This window comes from Tyto alba, unplaced genomic scaffold (genome assembly GCF_018691265.1).
Source record: "Tyto alba isolate M040663 unplaced genomic scaffold, T.alba_DEE_v4.0 Super-Scaffold_42, whole genome shotgun sequence".
Classification (NCBI taxonomy): domain Eukaryota; kingdom Metazoa; phylum Chordata; class Aves; order Strigiformes; family Tytonidae; genus Tyto; species Tyto alba.
The window spans coordinates 18,159,522-18,186,673 of NW_024881318.1; the positions used below are offsets into that span (position 1 = coordinate 18,159,522).

At 35.7% G+C, this 27,152-nt stretch overlaps 1 protein-coding gene across 1 annotated transcript in view; it reads right to left on the bottom strand.

Annotated features, from left to right (window-relative positions):
• The window catches only part of RICTOR (RPTOR independent companion of MTOR complex 2), an 88,759-nt gene that overhangs the window by 52,250 nt on the left and 9,357 nt on the right, over positions 1 to 27,152 (bottom strand). Inside the window, exons 3-6 of the mRNA XM_042804414.1 lie at positions 18,219 to 18,316; positions 9,536 to 9,600; positions 3,746 to 3,877; positions 2,671 to 2,734 (exon numbers count right to left, since the gene is read on the bottom strand). Coding sequence (XP_042660348.1) covers positions 2,671 to 2,734; positions 3,746 to 3,877; positions 9,536 to 9,600; positions 18,219 to 18,316 — 359 coding nt within the window. The remainder of the gene's footprint in view (positions 1 to 2,670; positions 2,735 to 3,745; positions 3,878 to 9,535; positions 9,601 to 18,218; positions 18,317 to 27,152) is intronic.

Consider the following 27,152-nt stretch of genomic DNA (forward strand, 5'->3'; position numbering starts at 1 on the left):
AACTTCTTGTCATATATAATGTTGTCACCCACAAAACAGGAAGCTTTCAGATAGGACCTTAAAGAAAAAACAAACTCTTCCCCACCCACATGGTCTTTCACTTTTACAATGTCATGAAGTAACAAGAATTAGCAATAGGATGGGTGTACCAATCCACTCTACAAAATTGTAAGCATTTTTCCTACCAATATTGACATGGACTTAGTGAGAAGACACAAACAGGCTCCTAAAACTGTTTTGTTTCATTGTTTTCTTCGGTTTCAAGACATGAGAAGGAGAGGTTTCTTCCTTTTAATATTACATTCCAAGTACATTAGTAGAATAAATACAAACTTTTGCATTTGCTTTCATTCTACTCTAGGTATTAAAATGCAGTTCTAAAGACCAAGGGCAGGTAATGCAAGGCTACTTATAGGCAGCTATGATGAAATAAGTACCAAAGACTCTGAATTTGTTCTTTAAAAAAGAGGAAGAAAGAAGGTGGTTCATGTTGCACCTAACCCAACTTCTGCTTTGCAAATAAAACATTCTGCCTATTACATTATAAAAAACTGGTCTTAACTGATTTGTATTAGATGGAAAAACACTTTCTGAAGAAACTTTATGCCATCCTTTTCATGACTGAAGACACTACTAAATTGCAAAGCTTACTAGGAAATGTAGAGCTGATTCTGGTCAAAAGAGAGAGTAAGCACACAAAGCCTTTAAACTTTTAAAACTTGGTTTCTGTTTTTTTTTTTAAAGTTGTTTTTCTTTTCCCTTACTATACTACTTTAGCCTGCACATTTTTAAAAATAAGTTTATCATTAAGTGCTTTTTATAAATTCATGTAAGACAGGATTCATATTTTATGTTTTATTCTTCTACTCTATGAAAAGGAAGACAGGAAAGCGAGACAATGTTTTTAAAGTTATGTATCTATGCTATGCTTACATAGGCATTTTTCTATCAAAGATCAGGTTAAAGACCTGCATCCAGACTTTGAAACTGAAAACAGTAATTCTGTTGTGATGTTGAAACCTAGTTCAGCTCTTGCATGGCTCACAGTAAATATCTCCTGCACAAATGAATTAACTCAGTTTTATCTGACATTCATTCTCCTCTTCTAGACTTTTACAGAATCTTTCAGGAATCTTGGTATCAAACCACTGAGTCAGATATTGAGGGACATGAAAAGAGATGGGAAAAGGGCAAGAGCAGGGTAACAAATAGTGTGAAAAGACAGAATGTGCCATTCAGGACATTTGTGTCAGTATTCCTTGCAAGAGAGTTTCTCAAGTACTGACTGCTCTGTGCCAATGCACACTTAACTGATGTAGCCCAGAGGGGACGTGAAAAAAGTGTTAACTTTACTGGTAGCCAGGCTGGGTGGCTTTTTGTCTGACATTGTCTTTTAAAATAATAGGATGTTATAGGTAGCAAAAGAAGTTAGGAAACATTTTTCATCGAGACAGTTCTCAGCATCAAAGAACCATCTGTACCCCTGTACAGTGTGTACACTTCACGCATGTATATCCCATGCACAGAACCCTTGTAGAATGATGGGAAGAAAAAAAAGCACTGGTGGTCACCTGTACACTGAGGCCCTTTTTTTTAAAGTAGGTTAGCAAAGAAGTTTTATAAATTGCAACTTCCTCAAGGAACCATTCCTTTACTGTTCTCTGTGTGTGTTTGGGTTTGGGGGTTGTAATGGCGTTGAAGCTTTACAATTCTTTTTGATGCAATTGTTAATCAAGCATATTGTCTATTCTGTAAGACAGAAACCAAGTGAGCTCATTATAAGAAAACAACTTGCCTATCAAACTTTCCTATTTTCAACCTAAATATGTATGTATATATAAAATTACATGTTAACACGATACAGATTAAACACACACAGTGCTCCCACATCATCATTCTTCCAAATACTTCAAACTCTACTTGAATCTTTGGTAGTTCTTCCTACGATGCTCAATAGAAGAATATAAGCACAATAAAGAGTACTGAAGACCATTACAAAAGCAGAATACTATGTTGCCTGAAAAAAAAATATCTTCAGTAGCTGTATATGCCAATTTCTCTATGATGAACTTGAAAATGCAGCTACCACAGCTTCAAACATCTCATATCCATAGATATACAGTACAGTAACCATCACAGACTAGCTATGTTTTTTGTGTATCTGAGAAAAGAACTATGGATACCATCACTCTCTATGGATAAAATAATAAGGCCAGAAGCATTCGTTCAACTGATTATTCCAGCCATGACATGACAATTTGCCTCATTTCTCAAATGGCAGAAAATCTCCCATCCTGGATTCGCAGATGCTTAAACACACTATACAATGAAGTTAAATCATTAAATGAAACTTAATAATATGGTTCTTACACCCTTGCACTCATCATTTGATTAAGATTTTCCCAAATCTTGTCCAGTATCTCTGTCAAAGGAAAATTAGCAGGATTTTTCTAGCCCACTTGAGATTTTCAATGATAAGAGATTAAAATCAATGCAAAAGAGAGAAGGCAGGATAGTGCTAATACTTATTTTATCACCTATAATTTCTTCTCACATGGTAAAGCAAGGTAAGGTATTAGAGACTCTGAAAAAAGATGCTGATGGAGAAAACTAGGAGTCAGTACAACTGACTGGCATAGCTGAGAAGACCATATATAGTTAGATTTTTACCTTTCTGACTAATCGAAGTGCTTGTGTTCTTTCTACTTCATTACTCTGCTGTATGTCAATGCACCTAAAAAAGTTCACACATATTTTGTTTATAAAAACACTTTCAGCTTAACTGTTAACATCTCATGTTAATAATTATGCAACTGAATAAACAGAAGAATATTATGACATTGTTTAAAAATTCTGCCTTTCAGCAAGCATACTCATGATTGGCCGATTAGCTTCAGTTTATATTTTTTCTGTTATCTTCATTACAGTTAAATCGCTAGAATGTTCTCAAATATACAATGGCAAGGCATAACAGATTCAACAAGTATTTTCTGAGCTAGATGAATCTGTCATTTTGAATGAGACTAAACACAGCATTTGTAATGTTTCACATCAACATGCTTTGTTTGTGTTCTAGATCAGAAAAGTCCTTTTGTTCCAACAAAGCTGAACAGCACACTAAAACTATGTGTCCATATTTATAAACAGAAACACACACATCTATATTAGTATATTAAATCCAACAAGATTCCAACAAAGGAAGCACTATAAATGCTAATATTTACATCAACTCATCATGCTGATCTTATTATCTCATTGTTAGTTTGCCCTCTGGTATCCTTTTGTTGTGTCATGGGTTATACTTGGATTACAAATCCTTGGGCATGAACTACTTTTTAGTCCTGATGTTGTACTAGAGGCTCTGAAGCACTATGAAAATACAAGGAATCAGAACAACTCCCATAAAAGATCTTCGGACATGAAAATTACTGATGCTTCAACCTTCTAATAACATCACATATTAATTTATGATTAACAGCATTTATAACCAAGAAACACAGATGGTTTTTAGATTTTTCATAGTAAATCATATATTAGGACAGCATTTTAGTTGGATTAGTTGGCGTTGTGTAGTATCCCTCTATTTTTAAAGGACATTATTCATATTGAAGAAAATGGCTTTTGTAAAACTACATATCAAGAATGTAAGAAGGTATGAAAATACCTTTTCTCACCTGCCTCAACCATGAAAATGCAAGTGATCTAAAACTGTACAATTTACAACAAGAAGGAAGAGAAAAATTACCTGGCTATTAAGTAATCCACTTTCAACTTGAGCACCTTCTGGAGAATACCGGAGTCTCGAATGAGATAGCGAAGGGCTCTCAATCCTGCTGCTCGCACCTCTTTTGCTTCATTTAGTAAAGCTAACCTCAGACTACAGTGAAGAAAACAAGGAGGACAAACAATTATTTAGCAGCAGGTAGTCTTCACCATCTGACATGACCTACTTATTTAAAATACAAAGTTACAAAGTCTGATTTCTAAAACGTTCTGCAGTAGTTTTTTGTCTTTGAGACAGGCATCTGTACAGCCTAGAAGGCAAACCTTAACACTGCCAAGAGATGTAGACAATACATTAATCTGAAAAAGCCACAAACCAATTTCCTCCACCCCCCCAAGAAGAACTTGTGCATCTGTGAAATGATACATAACCAAGACCTGGATATGACTTGTTATTTGACAAAGCAACTGAGCACCACATTAGTCCAAGGAAATTAACAGGTAGAAAGCATTTCCTTCTCTGCTAGACTGCCAACCCTTAAGCATTAAGTCCTCAAAACAATGTCTTAACATCTAACAGACAAATTCACGCCTTAAGTAATTACATGAACCACTCGCTAAAGTTTTTATGGCACTACAGTATGTTTACATGAAATATGATGGAGTCATAACTTAAGCAGCCCCCCACAGGACAGACTACTACAGATTTAATTTTAACATATACCAAACATTATTTCTCTTTAGATACAGTTTGAATGGATTCTGCTCACACCGAGGTGAGCTTTCCTAAACACAACCATCATCATAATGTAATTACCTAAATTTGCTATCTACATAAAAATAAATAAGATACTGAAGGCCTCCAGAGATGGAGTTTTAAAGTATTAAATGACACGCTTTCTTTCTGAAGGCCCTTAAAAGATTTGCCCCTTTTCCTTGACTACACAGGGGGAGAAAACCCCTCAACCTTCCACAGACATAGTTAAGAAGGATTCTTTCAGTGGACACTTAAGAACGTAAATACTTCAGCCAGCAAGACTAAATTTCTACCTATACAAATGGCTTATTTTTTCCGTATATTCTAGGGTCATGATGCATGATAATTAGCTACTCTAAGGCCAAAAATCTTCTGAATCTTTCTGGAGATTAATCGGCCTGTGTAAAAGTCACTATAACAGAAGCCTACTTCCAGATGATATCTAGACAAAGTAAAAAGGCTGCAATAGTATATGCAAGTAAAGATGAACTGATTATTACTTTCAGCACCAAGTAGGGAATTCCTTTACGAAGATCATCTCTGTTGTAATATGAAATATCATTCTTCACATAAAACAAGTGCCATTAATTGACTTTATTTAAGCTGATTTAAGCAAATAAGAAAGATTCTCAATACTGTGAGGCTAAGAAAAAGATCTTCTAAAAAAATCTGTATTAGAAGAGATACTTATTTCTGAAGTCATTCAAGAAAAGCAGACAAGTAACTCTTCAATTGTGCTGAGTAGATAATAGCTGTTCTTTAGATCATGAATCATGTTTTGTTTCTAGTTTTGCAGCTTTTCAGAGTTTGAAGACTGAGGGATGAGCACACAAGACTCAGTTCTATTCAATCATACTTTTCTGTTTGGACTTTTATCTCAATTTACAATTGGTTTGGATATGCCAGTTTAAGACTCATCAGCAAAGTTTCCTTTTAGGGCAGAAGTTTACTCATGCAAACAGTGTTACTACCTATGACATTTCTTACTAAGACATCCAGATTCAGTATTTGGCTTTTTTTTTTTTCCCCTCATCAAGTAAGGTACATTAACTTTATATTTGAGAGGAAAATGTTTTTTGAATGGCAGACCAAAACAATCTTTAGACAATAGTTTCTCAAAAGTGATCAGTGCTTTGAAAGCTTGTTGTACAACTCGCAATAGGAGGACATTCTTAATTTGCAGACAGAAGTTAATTTAAGAATTGGCAACAGTGAAACCACTACAAAGGACAACATTATCATGAGATTCAACATCCAAAAGCAGAAGGTACCAAAAAGGGATGTGTCACCACATTTATATGCCAAGAATGTAATGAAAATATATAGCTAGCCAGACAGATACAGACCTAAAATAAAGGCCATGAAAATCCATAAAGGTCCCATGAAAGCAATGGCATATAGAAGTGTTCAAAGCTGAATGAAAAAATATCTCTATTAAGAACAAAAACTGAAAAAAAAAAAAAAAAACAAAACACCAAAAAACCCTCAACAGTCAATGACTGAAGATATGCTACAGCAAGCAGATAAAAAATAATGTAGGAAAACCTACATGCGTACATCTGTATGTGTCTACATGCTTTGACTTCAGCTGTACCACAAGGAGAAAACTTGAAAAATTACATCGGACCTACTGGATAACCCCAAAGGGGAAGGAATGAGGCAAATAAGAGACCAACAGAGGTATGACAGAAACAAGCATTTTCTTCATACTATGTCAATGCTTTAAAGATTTGTGTGAAGATTCCTATCCTAAAGCCTTTCTTATACAAAATATGAGTTAGACTAATATGTTATAATGACGGAAGAACTGGAGGAAGCCTATTGTAAGTATTGTCAGCGGCTCACCAAGCTTCACATCTAAATGTTTGGAAAGAACTTTAACATGAACCACCTGCATATGCTTGCTAGGGCCGTATAAAACAGCAGTGGGCAAGATGGAGAAAAGGTGATAAACAGGTCTATACAAAAAGTGTTCCAAAGAGCATCCAGAGGAGTGTTCATGATCTTAAAGGAAAATTACCTTAAAATAAACCAGGTTACCCACGTGAAGAATCCAGTAGAGTTTACACAAACCATATTGGACTTACCTTTTGAAAGACTTGAAAGGAGTTATTACAATAGTGTACAAAAAAGCATAAAGCGTTGCTGAAGATTGTATTAAGGGATGTGAAGAGATTATAGTGATGAAAAGCAGTTTCACAAATTAAACTCTGAAAAGATTAATTCAAAGAGCACAGGTGAATGGAAGCTTTTTATCCTGACAATTTTTTGTCCTGATTTATATTCGGGTTCACTTTCTCCTTTTGTAGGCAGTATTTAGTATACAATTCTTTATTTAGAGGAAGCAGGGAAGAGATGGAAGGGCACAGAGGACAATGTAGTTTATATTAATAAGAATAGGATGGGGTTGTGAGAAACTTAAAGGGAACTTAAGAATTCTCTATATGAATAGTTAAAAAGATGGTGAAGAAAATTCTACATTATCAGATGTGACTTCATGCATATCAAGACAAAAACTGTGTAATAAGACCATACCACATGATTCTAAAATAGCCATCAGATCAAGAAAAATATTTTGATATGCACATTCCATGTGCATCTGTGGCTGAAAGTGCCAAAAAGACATCATGATTGTGTAAGAGAAAAAGTAAGAGCAATACTACTTGACCCAGGATTTAAGTCTTATTGCAGAAATGAAAATAACTTCCTAAGACAGTACAATACTAAGGCTGATAAACATGAAGACTGGTAAAAAGTCTGGAAGAACTAACAAAGGATGGAATAAGAAAGGATATTCATTATCTATCACAGGATCATTCTCGTACCTTTTTCTAAAGCATCGCATTGACTCACTACAGAAAGATAACCATAGTTTTGACAAAATATGTTTGATCCAGCCAGGAAATTATGACTATTATGAATCTTACTTTACGGCCAAAGCCTCTGAGCACATTACTAAAAGACCACAAAAGTTTGAGGCCCACCAACATTCCCTCTTCATGGCTCAAGCTTTCCTCTCATCTGTCAATGGTATGGTGCCCTGGGAAATGTAAAGATGCATCTACACTGGAAATGACAACAAAATCTGTCACTATTACCTCCATCTGGTGGCAGGAATAAACTATGATCAGGCGCCTGGAATAACAAAATTCTAAAAAGTGAATGAGTTCTAAATAACCAGATCTCTAACTTGAGAATAATTACAATTATTGCAGACTGGAACTGTCTTTGCTTTGGGTGAATATTCTATCAAGGTTACTGACCCTACAACCTAGATCTTTATAGGAAATCTGTAGTTTTTCTTGAAATCATTGATTCCCTTAGTTTAAGGCTTTAAGGTTAGCCATTCATGCTTCACAAATGCAGAAAACTCAAAGTATTTCTTGTATACAAATAACTTTTTATGTTTTTGAAGTTAACCAAGCTTGTTCTGTAGAACAAAAAGGTTTCCCTATGGAAATCTACAATAACATTGGGAATATCAGCAGAGCAAATTGGAAATAACATGCAAGTTCTACAAAGGAATATGTGTGCTTAGCCTACATGAAGGTTATTTCCAAAATTAAAGCGTTCAGTATTAGCAAATTACTCAGAATAGATGTATGCTGTCTAGCAAAATAATCTGCAAACATATATACTACCACAGAAAGGCTATAATTCAGTAGAGCAAAATTTTTAGGTTTGCCTGAAAAATCTGTATTTTCTGAAAACAATCCAGCCTATAGATATTTTTGAGGAACCACCAAACAGCACGATTATGGTTGTTAAAATGTGAGTATTTGAGTGGTATCCCTGAGTTTGAAAATTATCAGAATAACATCAGAATAACATACATATATGCATAAAAAGAATTGCTTCTCCTGTACATACACAAAAGAACCACTGGACTGACGAAAGTAACAACACTAATCAAGACAGTATTCCTGATGTATGTCTTTTTATTTTTTTGAGAAGTCATTTTTGGAATTTTTTCTAACAAAGGGGCTGGTTTTTTTCATATGTCTGCTGAGAACACCATTTTTCTCTCTTCCTTATCCATATCCATAATTGTGTTTGGATTAGCAAATCCTTCTGCAAACTTCTTCCTATAAAACCACAACTTAGTATCTGCGTAACGTTTTAAGACTTGTATTTAAAAATAATTGGTAAGGGACTCTGAATTTTTAAATTCTACTCTGATGCTTAGTCCCATCAGGAAGAACTATAATAGATTACATAAATAAAATCAAAAGATGATAACTTATTAAAGCTTACAGAAAAATAGGCATTCACAGAAATACACTGATTTTTTTTATTTTCTTTTAGTTCTAGCAAGGAAAATCAGTTCTATTTAAGAAAGCAACTTAGAATATTTCCACAAGAAACTACAAAAGTTTTCCCAACATTTTACTTGAAGAGTGACTAGCTCTTCTAAGCCTGTTTTCTTACATCAGATAACTAAACTGAAAGAACACAAAATCATATTAAATACTAGATCTTAGTTGTTTCTGCCACCAATGTTGAGCCTCAGGACAAATTTACCAATGTCTGTATAAAAAACCACAGAAGCTCTGGAAATAGAATGTAGTTACTTTTGGCTCCGAGAAATGGTAACAAAATGCAGGAAAATTCCACTAGAAAATATATACACAGGACATTTTAGTAGCAGGGAAAACAATGTTACAAAGATATACACACACCAAATTGACATAAAATGTTTATCTGTAAACCCTGATTCTACATCAAGTGTATGCTCTAAATTCTGTAGGTGCACATTTTTACTAAAAGTGATTTCTGAAAGTACTGAGATATTTAAAGGTATTTTTACATCTAGGAGGAAAATAATAAGGAAATTCATACTTCTAACTTGAAGGTTTTTCCCCTTCTCTTTGCCTGAGAGTGAATAATGTCTTTCTGATTTCATTCATTAAAGTATTTGTAAGGTGTATGTTTGCATTATGAAATTTCAAACACATTAAAAATACAAAATACTACTTCAAAAGTACAAATAAAGTTTATTTAATTGCACCTAGAACAAAGTACCCTAGTATTGCTCTAGTGCTCCTTATTACTTACCATATTATGATGCTGTCATATGTAAATCCTAGCTTTTCTTCAGCATGACCAGCATTACAAAGAAGCTGAAAATAAAAGAAAACATCTATTATTTATAACTCTTTAAAATGACTATGTAAAACTAGATTTCTGGAAATGCTTTCAAAGAAACCTGAGGAATTTAATTCACAGCAAGGAGAACTGTACCAACTTCAGACTTCTCTGAGAATTTCTGCTGTCAGTATTCTGTTCCTATATACTGCCAGACACACACAAATCTGTGGCCTCTCAGAAAGCTTGAACAATTGTGTAAGCTGCCTACTGGTCAGTTTTTAAACTCCATATTGCTAGTTGGGCAATTCGTAGCCCAAGCAGAGATGAAAAAGACTGAAGTCGAAGCACATCTGCATTCAAAAAAGAGGGCTCAGGTGAGGGTTTTGAAGCACAGATTGACACTTGGTCCACTGTCACGTTTTGCCACAGCAGCACAGCTGTAGGAAAAAAATAATAAAATCAGTAGGCATTGCCAGTGGTCCATCTCCCATCACTGACATTTGGCCTGGCCTGCCATTGATTCCATAGAACTTGTACCTCTGAAAAATCAGTGCAAGGGTTGAATGTATGCACACAAAAATACACCTATAAACTGTAGCAAATTCTGAACATTTCAGCCATATCTAACCACTTTGAACACAAGACTGAAGATTTACAAATATAGTTTTTATGTCCAAAAACAACTTCAAAAGGACCGGTCTAGTGTGTGCAAATGTTTTAGCCACCTGAGGAAAGGAAAAATTCTGCAGAGAACAGGATAAGTTCTTCTTACAAGAGCAGCAAAGAAATTCCCAGTAATCTCATTTACTACTCCTAGCTAAAATAAAACACTTTTTTATCACGTCCAAATCCCAAAGCGCTTCTCCAAGCACTTCCAAAAACTCAAGTGACTAATACTGATTGCAACAGCTTTGCACTTTGTCCTCTGTTTTCAAAACAGGCATGTGTTCAGTTCTAAGCCAGCACAGTATTAACAGTTTCTTCTCAGTGAGGAATTCAGGAAGTGTTTGTGCTAACTAGTCAGTACCCCTACTCTGAAAGTATTGAAATATATCAAACCCTGTGCCATGTTCTTTATATGTATTTACTGCTAACAGCAAGAAGTATATAATAAACTAAATGAATAGTTAAATTAACACCACTGTAAATTGAAATATTTAACATGTTCCATGCTCCAGTTCTACTGCTTACCTCCACCTGAAAAACCAACATACTGCACATAAACTTGGCTTTGAAGTAAATCCATTTTATTAACACAGCAGTTTAAATTCAAACAATACTTAGATTTATGCTCAACAAGTACATATTCTTCCAAACATCACATTACATTTTAAGAAATTATTTTTCATATTGTGAGAAATATGCATAGTGGTAATATTGAAATCTAATGTTGTTAATGAGACAGATTATTAAATTGGCCTGGCTCAACACCACGTTGGATTTTGCATTTTTTTTAAACGTGGCTATAACCAAATATAATTATAAAACATAAGGAAATTATATAACCTTTCCCCCCCCACCTTTCCAATTTAAGCGATAAAACTAGACAATTGGTGCGTTAACTGGTTATGACAGTATGTCACTTCCTAGCATCAATCTATTTTTATGCCATGTCGCTGAACTGCCTAAGGCCTCCACTGCTGCTTTAGCATTTCCATTGACATCTTATGAACTGTAAAAATTGGCTGGCAGAGTGTAAGCAAAACAGTGTGAGAAGATAGCGAGTGAAAATAGCTCACTGTTCAGTTTCAGACCAGTACATCAATAGTTGTTTAGGCTAATCATTTACGTATCTAAACCTCTGCCCATCATTCCACCCCAGCCACAAATGAGAAATCCTAATTTAACATGCCAGCTTATCCTCAACAGTTTTTTTTTCCTACCTTAAAAAAACACAGAATTATAACTGATGTGGGGAAAAAACATTTTTGAGAAAACTGCTATTGTGTGCACCAGTGCATTTCTGAAGCAAGACTCCTATCATTGCACATACCACTGGTTTGCATCAGTCCCAAGATGAAACTAAAGCAGGTAACATCTTCCACCACCTAACCTGCTGCAATTACTAAAGAGCATTCAGTTCACTGGACCAGCTCTGATCTAGTTGTCAGTAACCACTCTTACCAAATACTTTTGTGGTTATTAGCTCCTCAACACCATTTCCCTCTGTGTATGTGCCCCCACTGCGTACACTCTTACTGATGTAGAAAGAAACCTGACCTTATCCTGAAACTCAAACATAGTCATGTAACCTGACGATAGTTCTAACTTTCATAAAGTTTAAACTGCTGTGTGGATATAAATTTCTGAACGAGATGATAATTAATGAAGTGTTTGATGGTGTCAGTGTGTATGTGAAATATTTCTCACATAGAATGAACAGATAAAATTGGCTAAGAAAAGTAAAGTACAAAACTAGCTACTTTAGCTATTAGTTTACCCTCATTCTAGTGGGCCATCACTATTCATGTATTTGTTTTCTTTGTAATTTACACATGGTACTGTGCTTACAAGGATTTTCAGCTAGAAAAGAATTTAAAAGATGGACAGCAAGACTGGAATTCAAAATGTTTCAGTGATTTGAAAGAAGTGCCCAAACTCAATAAGAACATTAAATAAAAGGAACAGCGTATCATATCCTTCAGGATATCACACATTGGAGACAAAAACTGAACGAGTCCAGCAGAGAAATACAGGATGTCCAAAAAACATCCAGAATGTTAAATATAAAAACAAATTTTGAAAGGAAAGTAAGATCTGTACCTTAGAGCAAAATACAAACTAAATGAGTTAATGTGATGTCATTTCAGGAAAAAAAAAAAAAAAAAAAAGGAAATTTTACTTTTGGAAATACTAATAGGACTGCATTATGTTTGAGATTAAGAGACCTTTTTTTCCACTTCATAGGCTGCTCAAAAACTGCACGAAGGGCAAAATTTTGGCCATCACATTTTAAGAGCAAACTGGAAAAAATGTAGCAGAAAAATGTACAAAGCAGCTAGAAAATACATACACGAAGGCTGAAACATTAGGTTTATTTAGTCCAAGAAAAATAAACCTGGCAAAATTAAGGTTGGACTGATACATGTTTCAAAAGAGAAAAAAAAGTCATGGAAGCTGCTATAAAGATGATGCTGTTCAGCTGGTCTCAATGCTTTAGGTATTTGCTCAGTTATAAATGTCTGGTCTTAAATACGCCATAGGTAGAACTGTCACTTCCTTAGCATTTCACCTTCAAACAACATTGAGCAGGTCAGTGATTCTGGCCCAAAGGCAGTGATTTTTGTAGATGGCTAAATTCCTAACAAAGCCAAGTAACTGTCATATGTTTGACTGTAACATTTAACAATTAACACGTATATTATTTAGTATAAGTTTGTAGGCAAGCAGTACCAAAAACCTAAGATCTGCTTTTGGTTATACATCGCTATATTCCACTAAAATGGCAATGGATTATCATGTCATGTAAATGCCTGGAATCATGCAAATACACTTTATATTTTTCATTCTTATATATATCTTCTATATAAAATGTATATGTGTTTATATATACACAATTTTATTATTTTATATATACACACACACACACATACAAACACAGAGTACACTTTGCTTGTTAAGACTGACAAGTCAACTATAAAATCCTGAATTTTTTATATAATGGTCAAAGAATGGGAATAGCATAGACTCTCTGAGGGTATGACTTAATATTTGGACAAAATGGCACTTAGAGTAGGCCAGACAGTGACTAACTTAAAGTGAAGGGTTTTTTCATGTTTACTGTCAGCTATGAGTTTTTCATGCTACTTAGATGAGTCACAGAAATATGAGTAACACATGAACATGTCTTGGAAACAGTAGCTCAAAACAACAAAACCACAGGAGGTCAACAGCATACACAAGCTGAATGCATACTGAGACCATTCAAACTTACATTGAACAGAACAGACACAGCAATTACTAGGTAAAAATACGGTATTATTGTAGGCATCCAAAATTTAATTGTTATACTGTAATTTTGGAAATACAGTTTGAAACATCACCGGTAATATTTACGAGGAGACTACTTCGTAGATCCTAGTCTTAAGAGAAGCCCCTACTGAAATTGTGAACTCTGGATTTAGACCCATTAGCTCTCCAGGTTTGTTCCACAGCTGAATGTCCCTAAGTATATGTTCTGTTCCTGTCTGCTATGCACTTCATCATCAGATTTCAAGTGTTGCTGACAGTGGTTTAACTACTTGGATGAATGTTACAGCCAGTCAATAATACACTCATATTCTAAGATACTTGGGTTTTGCAAGGACAGCTGAGACTCTAAAATGATGGACTATGAATCAGAGGTGGAATCTGTGAAAGTCCCTGTAGCCTCAAACACAATTAATATCCTAGTGAAATTCAGCAGCATGGTCAAAAGGTAACAGATATATATAGAGCAGAATAGTAAAACCTCATTAAATAATGACAGAATTAACTTTGAGAAGATTGAAAATACAGTTTTCTGTATCACTGATGCTATTTAACTGTTAATTTTAAGCTAAAATTAATTTTCATTCTGTCCTTAAAGAAGCACCTTTCATTCTGAATGAAAAATAGAAATCCCTATAACAACATCTGTGGATCTTTTTTCTTCTCACTATTTAAAAACACTTTTAGGTTTAAAAAAAGTATAAAAGATCTCTCAGAAGCTAACGGTGGGATAAACCTTCTATAAGAAAGGATTCTAAATAAATACTTCAAAGCCAGAAGATATTTTCCACTAGGTAAATGCAATCATACAGTTCCTTCTGGTTTTCAGTGATTTATCACTTATTGCTTCTTGCAGGGGTGGGGAAAACCCCAAAGAAATAATCATAATGTCTTGGTATTAATCAGCAGAAGTTAGGAAACTTCAAGGTGCTTGCCTTATGTGTTTGGCCATATAAATCAAAGATGGGTAATACTACTCAGCTTACTAAAGCCAAAGGCACATAAGGAACTTGTGAACAACCGGCTGTGACAACCGGAAGTGTCACTGACCACTTACTAGAGGCCAAATCCAAAACCAGTTTTCAGGAGTCAACTTCAAGCTATCTTAAGTAGTGATACAGGTGGTTTGAAAGGAACAAGATTCCTTTTGTTTAATACAGATTAGGCAGTACTTCATAAACACTTCTGCCCACAAAACTGCAGCTTCACTTATTAGATGATGAGTAGCTGATGAGGAGAAAAGTTTCTGAACTGCTGCAGTTCAGAACTGCACATACCTTTCCATAGCCTGAGTATCACTAGACTGGGAATGCTGATTTCTTGGAGTAGAAAACTTACAGCACCTGTTGGGCAAGAACAATCCATGTTCTGCAGCCAAAGAACCAAGAACATAAACATGCAGGTTTTTACTAAGTACTAGCTAAAACCTGATAAATGAAATCTAAGTTTTTGTAAAATATCGTGTATACAGCATACTTTGCACAGTAAGTATGGATGTTGTAGGGGCTTGAACATCACAAGTAAACACATCTCTTGAAGGGAGAGAAATTATAGAGGGAGTTACCTCTGTCAGGCATGTAAGCTTCATACAAAATATCTGCCTTACAGTATCATTCTTGCAGATGAAGTAACAAATTGTGTTGACTGCTGACCATCATTATTTTAAATACTTTAAATAAAATTTAACTTCTGCATAAAATCCTGGAGTCTATTTCACTACTTTTTAAAGGGTGATTCCTTCTCCTGAAATAAAGGGCGTGGGGGGAACAAACCCCACTTTAAAAATCTAGTCCTCTTTCAAGGAAAGAAACCTGAACCTAACATACCTCAGATATCCTTAAATTAAGACAAAACTCAATGTCCACCATGACCTCTGTCAGGAAAGTCTATATAAAATCACTTGTTTCCACATGAACACAAACATTTAGCTTTCCCGGAACAAAAAAATTGAACAGTGTTTCTTCCAAGTGTGAGATTTGAGCAGTGTCTGATGAAAAAAATCTGGGGCAGTGGGGAGCAACTGCTTAGACTGATGCTGACATTTTCTTTTAAGTATAACAACATTCCTAGCAGGGGAGTTAAAATAATACAGAAAAACTTTAAAATTTATCAGAAATATGCTATAAAAAGATTTTCAAAAGTCTTTTCCCTGTTCATAGGGCAAATATCCTAAATAAGTAGCAGCCTTTCAAAAATGGACTATAAAATGCAAGAGTTTACAATCATCTTCAATATAATTCCAAAACAGGATACAAACATCCTCAGCTCTCAGCATATCCCCACGTTCCTATCTCACAAAGGGGACACTGAAACTGTATCAATTCACGGTAGAAGACCAGAGTGCAGAAAAGAAAGAAAACCATCTCTCCCAGGCTCCAGGCTTTCACTCTTAACTACTAGAACAGAAAAACACAGAATTGTTCCAACTACAAGGCAAACAATTCAATACAGTTTGCAGTTTTAACTCGATTTCCATAACTACACTTAAAGTTCACACAAAAATAGGAAGAGTTTTCAAAACCAAATGTACAAGTTATATATTTATAATGTAGATATTCCAGGGAGATGAAAAGACCAAGTGCTACGGATTAAATACAGTAGGATGATTCCCTTATACAGCGTCACTGACTCAAGATCAAAACCAGGTTATGAACTAGTCTGTCTTCAAAAGGCATATTTAGGAAGTTGCTTTTCAGAAATTCATAATTTCTTGCCAATCTTAAATCCAATTTATTAAATCCTTCCTTGTGTCTTTGTAAGTATTTCCCATTTTTAACACCAGGTTAAGTATAAAGAACAAATTCTTCAAATGTTCAATTATGCAATCATCCAATTTCTCAAAACGATCTTTTAAAAAGATTTTTCTATTCAACCTGTAAATACAGTATGCATAGTTACTAATTAACTACATTTAGAGTTGCTTAACATCTGATTTTCAGTAGCATAATCAACACTGGTTTAAAACCTACAGTTTCAAATATTGACTTTTCACTAGGAATCAGGCATCCGTAAACCTAATCCAGTTCTTTAATCTTAAAGCAACTAGAGAATTTGAAAGCACTCACATTTAAAAATTTTCAGATTACCACAAAAAGGAAACACAGCTACACATCGGCCTTTTCTATCAGAATAAAGGGCTTTCTTACAACACAGTTTGGAATTTCAGTAAGAACAGCAGCATTTTTTCAGTGGTGGATGCCTGTCGGACACAATAAGGCAATGACCCAAAGAAAAGATTTCAGTACAATTAAGTTCACTTCCTCAGTGAATACTACATCTCTAGATGTGCTCCGAACCAATTGAGAAAATGAAGCATTTATAGATTTGTTATTAATACACGAGAAGATAAATTTATTTGCTGTTGTGATTTTGTTCCCAGCACTCACCCTTCTGCTAGCTGAATTTCATACACTACCACTGAAGCGCTGTTCAATACTACAAGGTGTGCTTGTAGCTGCCAAGATGCTTGATTACTTCAAAGACTATGATGTATGTTTGTCCTCCTCATATCAACTGGTCCCCCAGACCTGCCCTTGAGCATTCATTCTTTCACTTGACATTGTCTCAAAACTGTCAAGTAGCCTACTGGTTATCTTACTCACTGATTTGTTATCAGCTCATCTGCAAGAACAATAATTTAAACTTAACTTTACCTACAAAATTCTCCACTACCACCTCGACTCTTGGCTGCTGCTGACTGCAGGATCCATCCTCTGTCACAGAAACTTGGTTTTCATCTTCAGGCATGCTGCCCTATCCGTGGCACTCTATCAGAAAGGTGTACAACTTACCAGCTCCCTCTGAGTCTCAGTCCATCCATTCATGTAACACTCACACTGAAGGTCCAATGTCTCCTAGCTCACTGACTGCAATGCACTTTTCCCTTCCCTTGACAAATGGAACACTAGTCCAACCACAAGCATTCAGCATGCTATAACACCCTTTTCCTAACTTCCTGCCCACATCTCATTAGTCCTCTCTGCTCCTCTCCATACGGTCCTCATCTACGCCAAAAATCGTACCTGATCTCCTTCTGAAGGCCTTTCATGGTCTCTTTCTTCAGCCTATACTCTCACTCTGCTGTAAGTTTTTGCTTCTTGACTCCTGTCAGCTCACAGTGATAGCTTCCAACATATCAGTCATACTTTCAGGCAGTAAACTGTAACATTCCCATTATTTGAAAGCATAGATTTGGAAAAAGCACCTCAACAACCAGCAATACAGACCATTTCTAGAAAACACCCCTTTATATCTTTTCACTATGAAAACTACAGTGAAAGTTGACCATTGCTATTCTATTAGTGTCCAAACCACTGCATATCATGCTCACTGATACAGTCCTCCCCCTCCCCACACTTTGTCAGCTGACATATAGAATGACAGTTTACATACAGGAAGCAATCTTTAGCTCTATTTGTGCAATTTAACCCATTAATTGGGAGATATTTCAGGCTTCTAAGCACTAAAATACTACAAAAATTCAGCCAGCAGAACATGTAGACAAACTTCAGCATAATTCTGCATTCACATATTTGCTTACCCATATTTGCTCCTTTCCTCTCCCACAGCATGTAGATTTCAAGTACTGTTCCATGAATCTCCTAGGTAATGTCTGATAGAGTACATACAAAATATTCCGTCTGTATGATCACTTGTTCTATGACATCATTTGAGCTCTTACCTTAGTAAAATTATTCAAGTGACCTAGTTTTCTCATATTTGAAACACCTTGTAATTTGGCCACATTTTGGAGAATCTCTCTCATATTATCACAGGGTTCTGCAAAAGAAAACATGTTATTAGCAGATACAGTTAAAAAAAAAAATCAAAAATCTAAACATACATTCAACATGCAGTTTCCTAAACATAACAGGTACTCTCCTGGTCTTAACTAAGGATGCACATCATTTTTACCTCAAGCAGTATCAATCTGATTTATGCTTAGAACCAAAACCAGACATACCCAAGTTATCTAGAACAAATGCTAAAGCCCAGGGAGGAGAGAGACTCCTATTTTAAAGCAGGTTTTAATCACTATCTTAGGTTTACAATTGCCAAAGAAATCCATTTAGTGTCTGAAACTCCGACCCTAACATCGCATAATTGAACAGCTTTATTCTTAATCCCCTCGTAATTTAAAGACAAGAATTAAACTTGGAGACTGAAGTAAAAAGACACCATGTTACTGCCATACACATGACTTCTTTTTTCCCCCTATAGACAAAGGGTCAGTGGGATTTTGGGAAGACAGGAATCTTTTCTTACCTCTGTATTAATTGCTGTCCAAAATCACCCTAAACTTACTAGAAGGTGAGGACCTTCCAGTGACATGGGAAGTGAACTACAAGGTAAACAGAGGGACTAGGAACCTTATCTCCTTTCTTCCTACATACCTACCATCCCAACAAAAAACCCTGAAAACCCCACAAACCAGGATTCAGACACTGATGACGCTGAATTCTGCTGGCAAATGGAAAAGAACTACCAAACACTGTAAGAAGAGACAATACTGCCCTCCCTTTGGGAATAAGGTTGGAAGCTGAGACAGAGTAGGACAAGCAGCACAGAGTGGGGCTGGACACAGCTCTGCATGCAGAGCTACTGTAACAGAAACTGCAGTAAGCTCTGTACATAGTGGTATTGCGGCAGGACAGTTTTCCAAGGGAGATGTTTGACTGCAGGATTCTTGTGCTGTCTTGGATTAGACACTCTGTGATAGACACTACAACAATACTATCAACAGCACTGTAGTTTGAAATAAATGAAATACCGAGGCTATGCTGGAGATGTCAACTGTTAGAAAGTATTACGTTGCCAAAAAGGGAAAAACTGCATTACATAAAATGAAGCCTTCAGAAAAAGCCTGAGGAGTCCAAACACCAGACATCTGGAAGGCAGCAAAGAAAAGGGTTTCATGTGTGGTGCCCCACACTAACTTAGTAAAAGAAACTTGCTTCCTGCCACAATATTAACATCTACAGATGAATTTTGGGCCTATATACACTTTTACTTCCCTGTTCAGCCTGAAAGGATATTTGTATATTTTGTTATATAAAGGAAATTGAAAGTGTCAGACATGCAAAGAAAGCACCTTCTTCAGCACCTCTCTACATACTAAACTGAGTTTTTTATCACCAACTGTAGTTTAAAAACTTAAAGCAACAAATTTGAAAAAGCAGAACTAGCAATCTCATCAGGATATATCTAGAATTTACCTGGAAAGACAAGACCCTGCACCTGCACTACCAAGACTACACAAGACTGTATTTAAAGATTAAGACACATACAGGTAGGCACCTGAATTAAGGTGTGTAAACCTGTAAGCCCACTGTTGTCAATGGAGATCTCATCCATCTGGTAATGAAGTCAAAAACAATTAACCTGACTAGCTGCAAAATGCCTACTCACCGGTAAGGCGAATCAACTGTACTGTCTACAGTGCTTATAATGAAACTTTAACATGTGTACAGACATGCCACACCACCTAATTGTGATTTTTTACAGACAAAGGATCAGTGTGATTTTAGGTAGACAAGACAGGCTCCTAAATGTGGGCATCAATTTCAATCATCACCAGCTTGATGTGAAATATCCATTTCCACAAACCTAAGTCGCAGCAATAAGCAAAGTCAGCTGTTGGATATGCAGCCACAAGTACAGTTACCTTGCCTTGCAGAACAGTATGCATAGTGAAACCAAAGGTCCAATAAGTTCCAATTTAAATTCAAAGTAGTGCATTCATCTCTGAACCCACCTTCAACCCAGCCACAAAAAAGATAAATAGTCTTTGATACGACCACAGAAAATCTTACTAGATCTATCTCAAGTTTAGGATTTCTCTGTAGTTTACTTTTCCAGGGCTTAACTCAGTTTGAGAGGTTTGAAACAGCACAAGCCCTAGAAACAAGAGAAACACTGAAAACAAGTAGGTTGGGATAGTTATGGCACTACAAATAGTTTTCATCATAGCCCCTAATTTCAAGGGAACATAATACGAGCGGAAAATAACTTCCTTATTTTGGCTTCTCTGAAAATACAGTTTGGCCAATTTCTGTGCTTTGGCCTGCCCTGGGTAACGGGTGGGAATTTCCCTGGCTCACACCACTTTTAGACCTGCAACATACCCCCATTACGCCACATGAAAGATCGCAGGAAAGCAGCCTTACAGCTCTCCATAATGTTCTACTTTAATTCCCTGGAGAACAAGCAGCAATAATAATTTTCCAAAATGACTGGAAATATGCTTGTAAGTTTTAATTTTGAAAGTGCACATGGCTACATACTCAAGGTAAACCTCTATCAAAACTAAGCTCACCATATGGACAGGAAAAACCGCAAGACTAGCCGAGGAAAACTCTTGTACATCACTGACAATGAACATTTCTATTCAGTTACTTGACAGAGTGGGCACTAACTCAGAAGTGAGCTAGGTGTGCTGTGCAGAAAGGCAAACAATTTGGATGTGAAGAAATGAGGACATGATGATGCTACAACTTCCCATGTTAACAATTCTGTAACAATGGCAGGCCTTTGTAATGAGACTGCCTAATTAAACTGTGCATGAAACTCAGCTTACTCTGTGTGTGTATGAAAACCAGCAACTTTTCCTCACATTGTCTTTTTTCCACTGAGAAAAACTCTATATAAAGACAGAAAAGTTTGAGGAAAAACACCTTTCTAGTGCCTAGCAGAGCAGCCATGTATTTCCCAAAAGCTTCACTAGCAGATAAGTAAATTGAAGCAAAGTACGGACTCCAGTATAAGACCTACAACACCGTAAGAAAACTGAGAACATCTTGATAATATGAATACAGCAAGTGAGCTGGCTCACACTTCGATTATATCAACAACACTACTGTTGTAGAAAAAAACAAGATAGTAAAGAACTAAATATCTTCTAATAGCATACTACCTCAGAAGCAACTAAGATTACAGAAGCCTTATCAGTTCAAGTCTTCTTTTAAGCTTCCAAAAACCACCTTCTTGCAAAAAAATAACTTCCAAAAAAAATAAAAAAATAATTGTGAGATATTAACTTAAAGCAAAGACTGGATATCCTGTTCTTCCTCTTCTGGAAATGCATCATATATTAGAAAGTAGTAAGAAAATTACTCAAGCGTGAATCATTTTCATTACAACTACAGACAGTAGGGAAGGTAGGCAGGCCTAACAGAACTTCACATGCAGCAGATGTAAAAGAATTTAAACAAAGTAACATGACTTCACAAATAGAAACATAGTCTCTTGGTAGTCTGTCCCTTACATTAAAATGGGCTCAAAAACAGACTAAATACATTCTGGAGTCTACTGACTAAGCCATGCGGCTTTCCTGTAATCAAAGATCAGATCTAGCACTGCATACCTTCCTGTCACAAAATCTCATGCAACAGCTCTGAAGAACATGGATTAATGCAGAAATAGAAAAAACACGGCACAAAATCAGAGACTGATCTCCCAGAAGAAAAAGACAGCCTTAACATTTCATTGTCAAGCTTAACAGCTTATGTTGGTATTGACAATGACTTCTGTTTTTTGTGGTTTTTTAAAAGACCCCAGTTCAGACCACTGCTGCAGACATTTCTTAGCTGTGATTAACCATTACTCTAGCTCTTATCAAGTTCTTGCATTTCTATCTGAAAAAAAAAAAAAAAGAGAAGCTACTTGTTATAGTTTTAAGACTCCTCAGAAGTCTATTTTTTCCTGACTTACCTCATTTATTACTGAGATGTTGACTCATATTAGGAAAAATTTCTTTACCAAAAGGGTTGTCAAGCATTGAAACAGGCTGCCCAGGGAAGTGGTTAAATCACTATCCCTGGAGATATTTAAAAGATGTGTAGATGTGGCACTTAGTGACATGGTTTAGTGGGGGACTTGGTAATATTATGTTTACAGGTGGACTTGACGATCTTAAGGGTCTTCTCCAACATAAATGATTTTATGATCTCGAGCTGGCCCATAGCAACAACCAAGTATTTTCACATTCTTTCCCATGGGGCTTCTGAGGGTGGAGTTGTGCAAAATTACTAAGCTGATCTTACAATTTTCTTCTGCCAAAAGATGCACAACCCCTTCTCTTCCTTTCCTTCCCTCCACCTTGTCCCACTATATGATACACCCTATCCTTTACACTGTTCCAGCACCCATCAACTTCACATTAAAATAATTCTTCTAACTCTGCAGAAAATACTTGTCATTCTTTTCGTTATGTTCGTTTTCTGCTGACTTACTGAGTCAAACTAAATACTGAAGTCTCAGAAAAATCCATACAGAGGTGTCTGTGACACTGTGCCATTCACAGGTACAGTGGTAGAAGTAGGATTTAGCCTTTCCAGAAGAGACCATTAGAAAAAAGTCAGACTACCTTTTTTTTTTTACCTGCACTTTTCTGTGTATCTGTCTTCTTTCAGACAGCAAGTATCTTGAAGTAGCAGATATCTTTGTTCTGTGTACTTCTGTTACACCAGTTTCTCACCCACAACTGTGTGCACTGAGTAACACTGAGTACATACAAAGATAGTATTCAGCACAGAGTGAAAATGGTGTGTTTAAAACCCTAGCCTCAAGAATTCCGCTGTTCTCTATGCCTTAAAGTAATTCACAAATGCAGGTATATTAAAAATCTTCAAAGTTGTGTTGTTGTTTGTTTTTTAAACGCTCATGACCTTTTAGGCTTGACTCATTTTTTCACTCCTTCAAGACTACGGCATTGCTTTTCCCCAGTGAGAATCATGATGCATTCTGACAGATCCCATTCTCCAGAGAGAAAGAATACCACAGCACTCCAGCTATACAAAACAGCTAGCACTCCATCTAATGCAGAGACGAAACACAACCTGCAACAGCTATATTAGCACAAGTGATGACTTCTTTCCCCTGACAGATTTGTCAGTATTGTTTGACCACATTCAGTACCTAGCAGCATGCCAGTTCACTATCCTGTTATGCACATGTGAATAAAGAGCAAACAAAAAGAATGGTATGTGTCAACAGACAAATAATTCAGAAACTTGGAAGTCAGGCATAATGAGTTAAACTGAGGAGTATATATTTTATATGCATCACTTGGTAGATACTAGGACAGCAGCTGTACATAGTAACCAATGTATGTACAGTAAGTAAATTCTCACGAGAGACTGCACTAGCAACTGCTACACACCTACTAGAATCATAGTGCCAAAAAGTGAAATAAGAGATTAAATATGCTTAAGACTTCTCTTAAAGAAGGAAGTTGTACTTCACTACAGTTAAGCATTTCATCTTTGACTTAGAACACAGGAGATACCTTTCTCTTAATGAAGGAAAGAATCACAATACAAATGGGTGATCCTGGTGAACTTACTATACATCTCTACATTTATTACAGATTTTCAAATTTTAAGTGTTATGCAACTTTATACTGCAAATCTGTTCTTAGTGGCTTGTTAAACTACATGCTGCCAAAATGAAGGAAGTTGAGTGAAACACAAGACAACCAGAAACATTAGTGCACAGTTCTTCATTTCCACTGAAATAGTCACGAGTTATCAGATATTAAAAGTAACGAGACATCACAAATCAGTTACCTAAAGATGTCTATGTAAGCCTAGATGACAGGTAATCAGTCTGCTAAAGCACTTTGTATCAATACTTTTAATAATGAAATGAAACACCAATGAGAAGGTGTCCTGCCATTATCAACTTGCTGGAATAAAAAAAATCAGGACAATTACGTAATCGCTCGCAACATGAAGTATTCTTCATTTACATCTAATTCAAAAAGTGGAAACTGCACAGAAGAAAAACAACCACATTCCGAGAACAATGGAAGAAGAGAAAGTTACATAAAAAAAGCAAACTGCAAAACAGAGATCGCTCCTGAATAATTTATACTGACACATCAACTCCACTTTGTCAGATTTGAAAAAAGCGCATGAACAGTTTACATTCAGCCTATGATTTTCAAAACATAGTTATATATGTTTAGACTGAAAATATGTCTCCATTTATAAGGTAAAAATTTAGATATAATTGTTTGTACTATTAAGTTTATGTACTTTTATGTTGAAAAATGTACTGAATACTAAGCCAGACACAATTGTAACAGTGATCATAGAGGATGTCTACCACACTAGAATCAGTAAGGTGCAAAATACTTTATACTAGTATAGTGTCATATGCAAGTTTTGCCAAATCTCAAATTTTACATGAAAAAACTCACAATGTGTAACAAATCTTAACAATTAAGAGCATCCCCTTGAAAACTACAGGTGACCAAAACCAGTGATTTCTGTAGAACACACCCAGAGATTTTAGTTTGATTCCTATAGCTTCCATAGGTGAATGACACAAAGTACTTTGTTTTGAATACAACAAAGAAGTTCCAGTAACTCATGTTCATGAAAACAGAAATAAAATTAAAACTAAGAACTCCGATTATTTTCAGTCTTGCTGCTTAAGAAAGCTATGAATAGATAAAAGTGCTCACCACCTCCTTCATGGTAATCAGCAAAGAAAGTAAAAGAACTGTTCTTCCTAATCAATCAGGTAGAAATTTACCTTCATATTTATAAAAATGTGTGTTAACTAGAAAGCAGGGGAAAAAACAACATATCCAAGGTAGGACCCAGAAATCACTAGAAACTCAGATAGAAAGGAAGTAGTATACCAGGTTTACACTTAGGAGACTAATCCTTCTTATTTAGCTCTATACATCTAGACTTGGACATACATACTTCTGTAAGTAAACAGGAAACTAAAAGTTTAAATGCCTACTGTGACTGTATAGATTTCTCTTTTGCAGATGTGCATAAAATATTGTAAATCAAACTTTTTTTTTTTAATATTCCTAAATCTGGATAAAGGCGGCAGGAAATACACATTCTGGTATTGCAGTCAGTATGAAGCAGTGACAGAAGTTCAAAAATGGACCACTTTCTAAATTACTGTCTTATAATATTATTTCTAACCAAGGCAATGAGGTCATCTCTGAAGCCATCCTTACATCCTCATCCTTTGAATTTTATTCATTATTCCCATTGTGTGACCTTGTATGACAAATTTGTAGACAGTGTTGTTTTACTGCTAAAACTTCACAGCTGAAATGTTAACAGCTTTTCTAGCATCTAAAGCTACAGTATTACTACTTAGAAGCACAGAACAAAGCTGAAGACTGGCCACATAAATGATTTTGGATAGCTAGAAACAAACTTAAAATACCTTTAAACTTCGAACACAGAAAGGGAAAACTGAAGGACCATTCCAAAGGATAGCTAGTTACACTACTGTTCTGAAAATTAATTACATAAATCTTTTAATAAACAGACTATTCTTTAAATGCTTTACAGCAGTACACAGACTACTGTCCTGCATAAGTTTCCTCCAGAATCAATTATGAAAATATTAAAGTTACAACTACATAAGGTACCAAGGCAGGTTTAAAAAACTGTTGTTCTATAAATAACTTGTCTATTCATAGAGACCAAACACTTGATTTAGTCCTCCATTTAAATTTACAGTTAGGTCCTCAGCTCTCAGAAAGATAATGCCAAGCATCTTAGCAATCATTCTTGGTATATACTGTCTTTGTGTATTACATATTTATCATTCCCCCCTCCTCTCCCCTCCCCATGAAAAACACAATGCCATCCTTCTACAATATTAGATATACAACTGTAACGATTGCACACCATGATGACTATGAAACCAAACTGAGATTATACCTAATCTCCTAACAATACTTCTCTCATGGCCACTTCACAGTAAAACAGAAACATAAATTATTCCAGAACACAGTTAAACTCTAGAACTTGCTTTAAAACTTTCAAAAGTTTACATGTTTAAAAAAAAAAAAAAAAGGGAAAGAAAAAAAGAAGACAAAAAGAACACAAATGTAGGCACAAAACACTGGGGGCTGGGGAATACTCTACAGCCACGTGACTGCGTTTGTTTGCCTTGTTCTACTCTCCCCTCTGCACCAACCAGCAGCTACTGTCAAAGACAGGATACAAGGTTGGAGTGACACAAAATAACTGTTCTTATGCTCAAAAGCCACTAAAAGACTGGAGGATAAGCCTTCCTCAGATTCATTACATTGGCTGTGTTGGTATACAGATTATATTAATACTTTCCAGAACATCAACTATGAATTTGAATGGTGAATGAGTTTACTGTAATGGTTTAGAAAATTATCTTAAATTCCTCCAACTCCTTTTCTTCTCTTCTGCCATCAATTCTAGAAACAGGAAATTCAGGACAGTCACAAATTTTAGTTGCTTTAACAAAAGATATACTATGGCTGCTTCACATCACGCAGCTACTGTTTGTTGAGTGTATCAGGCAAATATCCTTTCAAACTACTCAAAAGAATTCTGTCCATGTACTTCTCTGAATATTATCAAACTGACAAACAAGTTTAATAATATCATCACTGCCATTAGAAGAAAATTTGTGAAAGGGAGAAATACGATCACATCTAAGAATATCTTACCAATTAACATTCTGATTCTTCTCTGCATCATTTTAATTTGTTCAAGAACGCAAAACTGTAAATGTTTTCCAGTTACATGACCCTTTATTAATAAACTCCAAGCTGTCAGGAGGTAGCCACTCTCTCCCAAAATACTCTGTTATATAG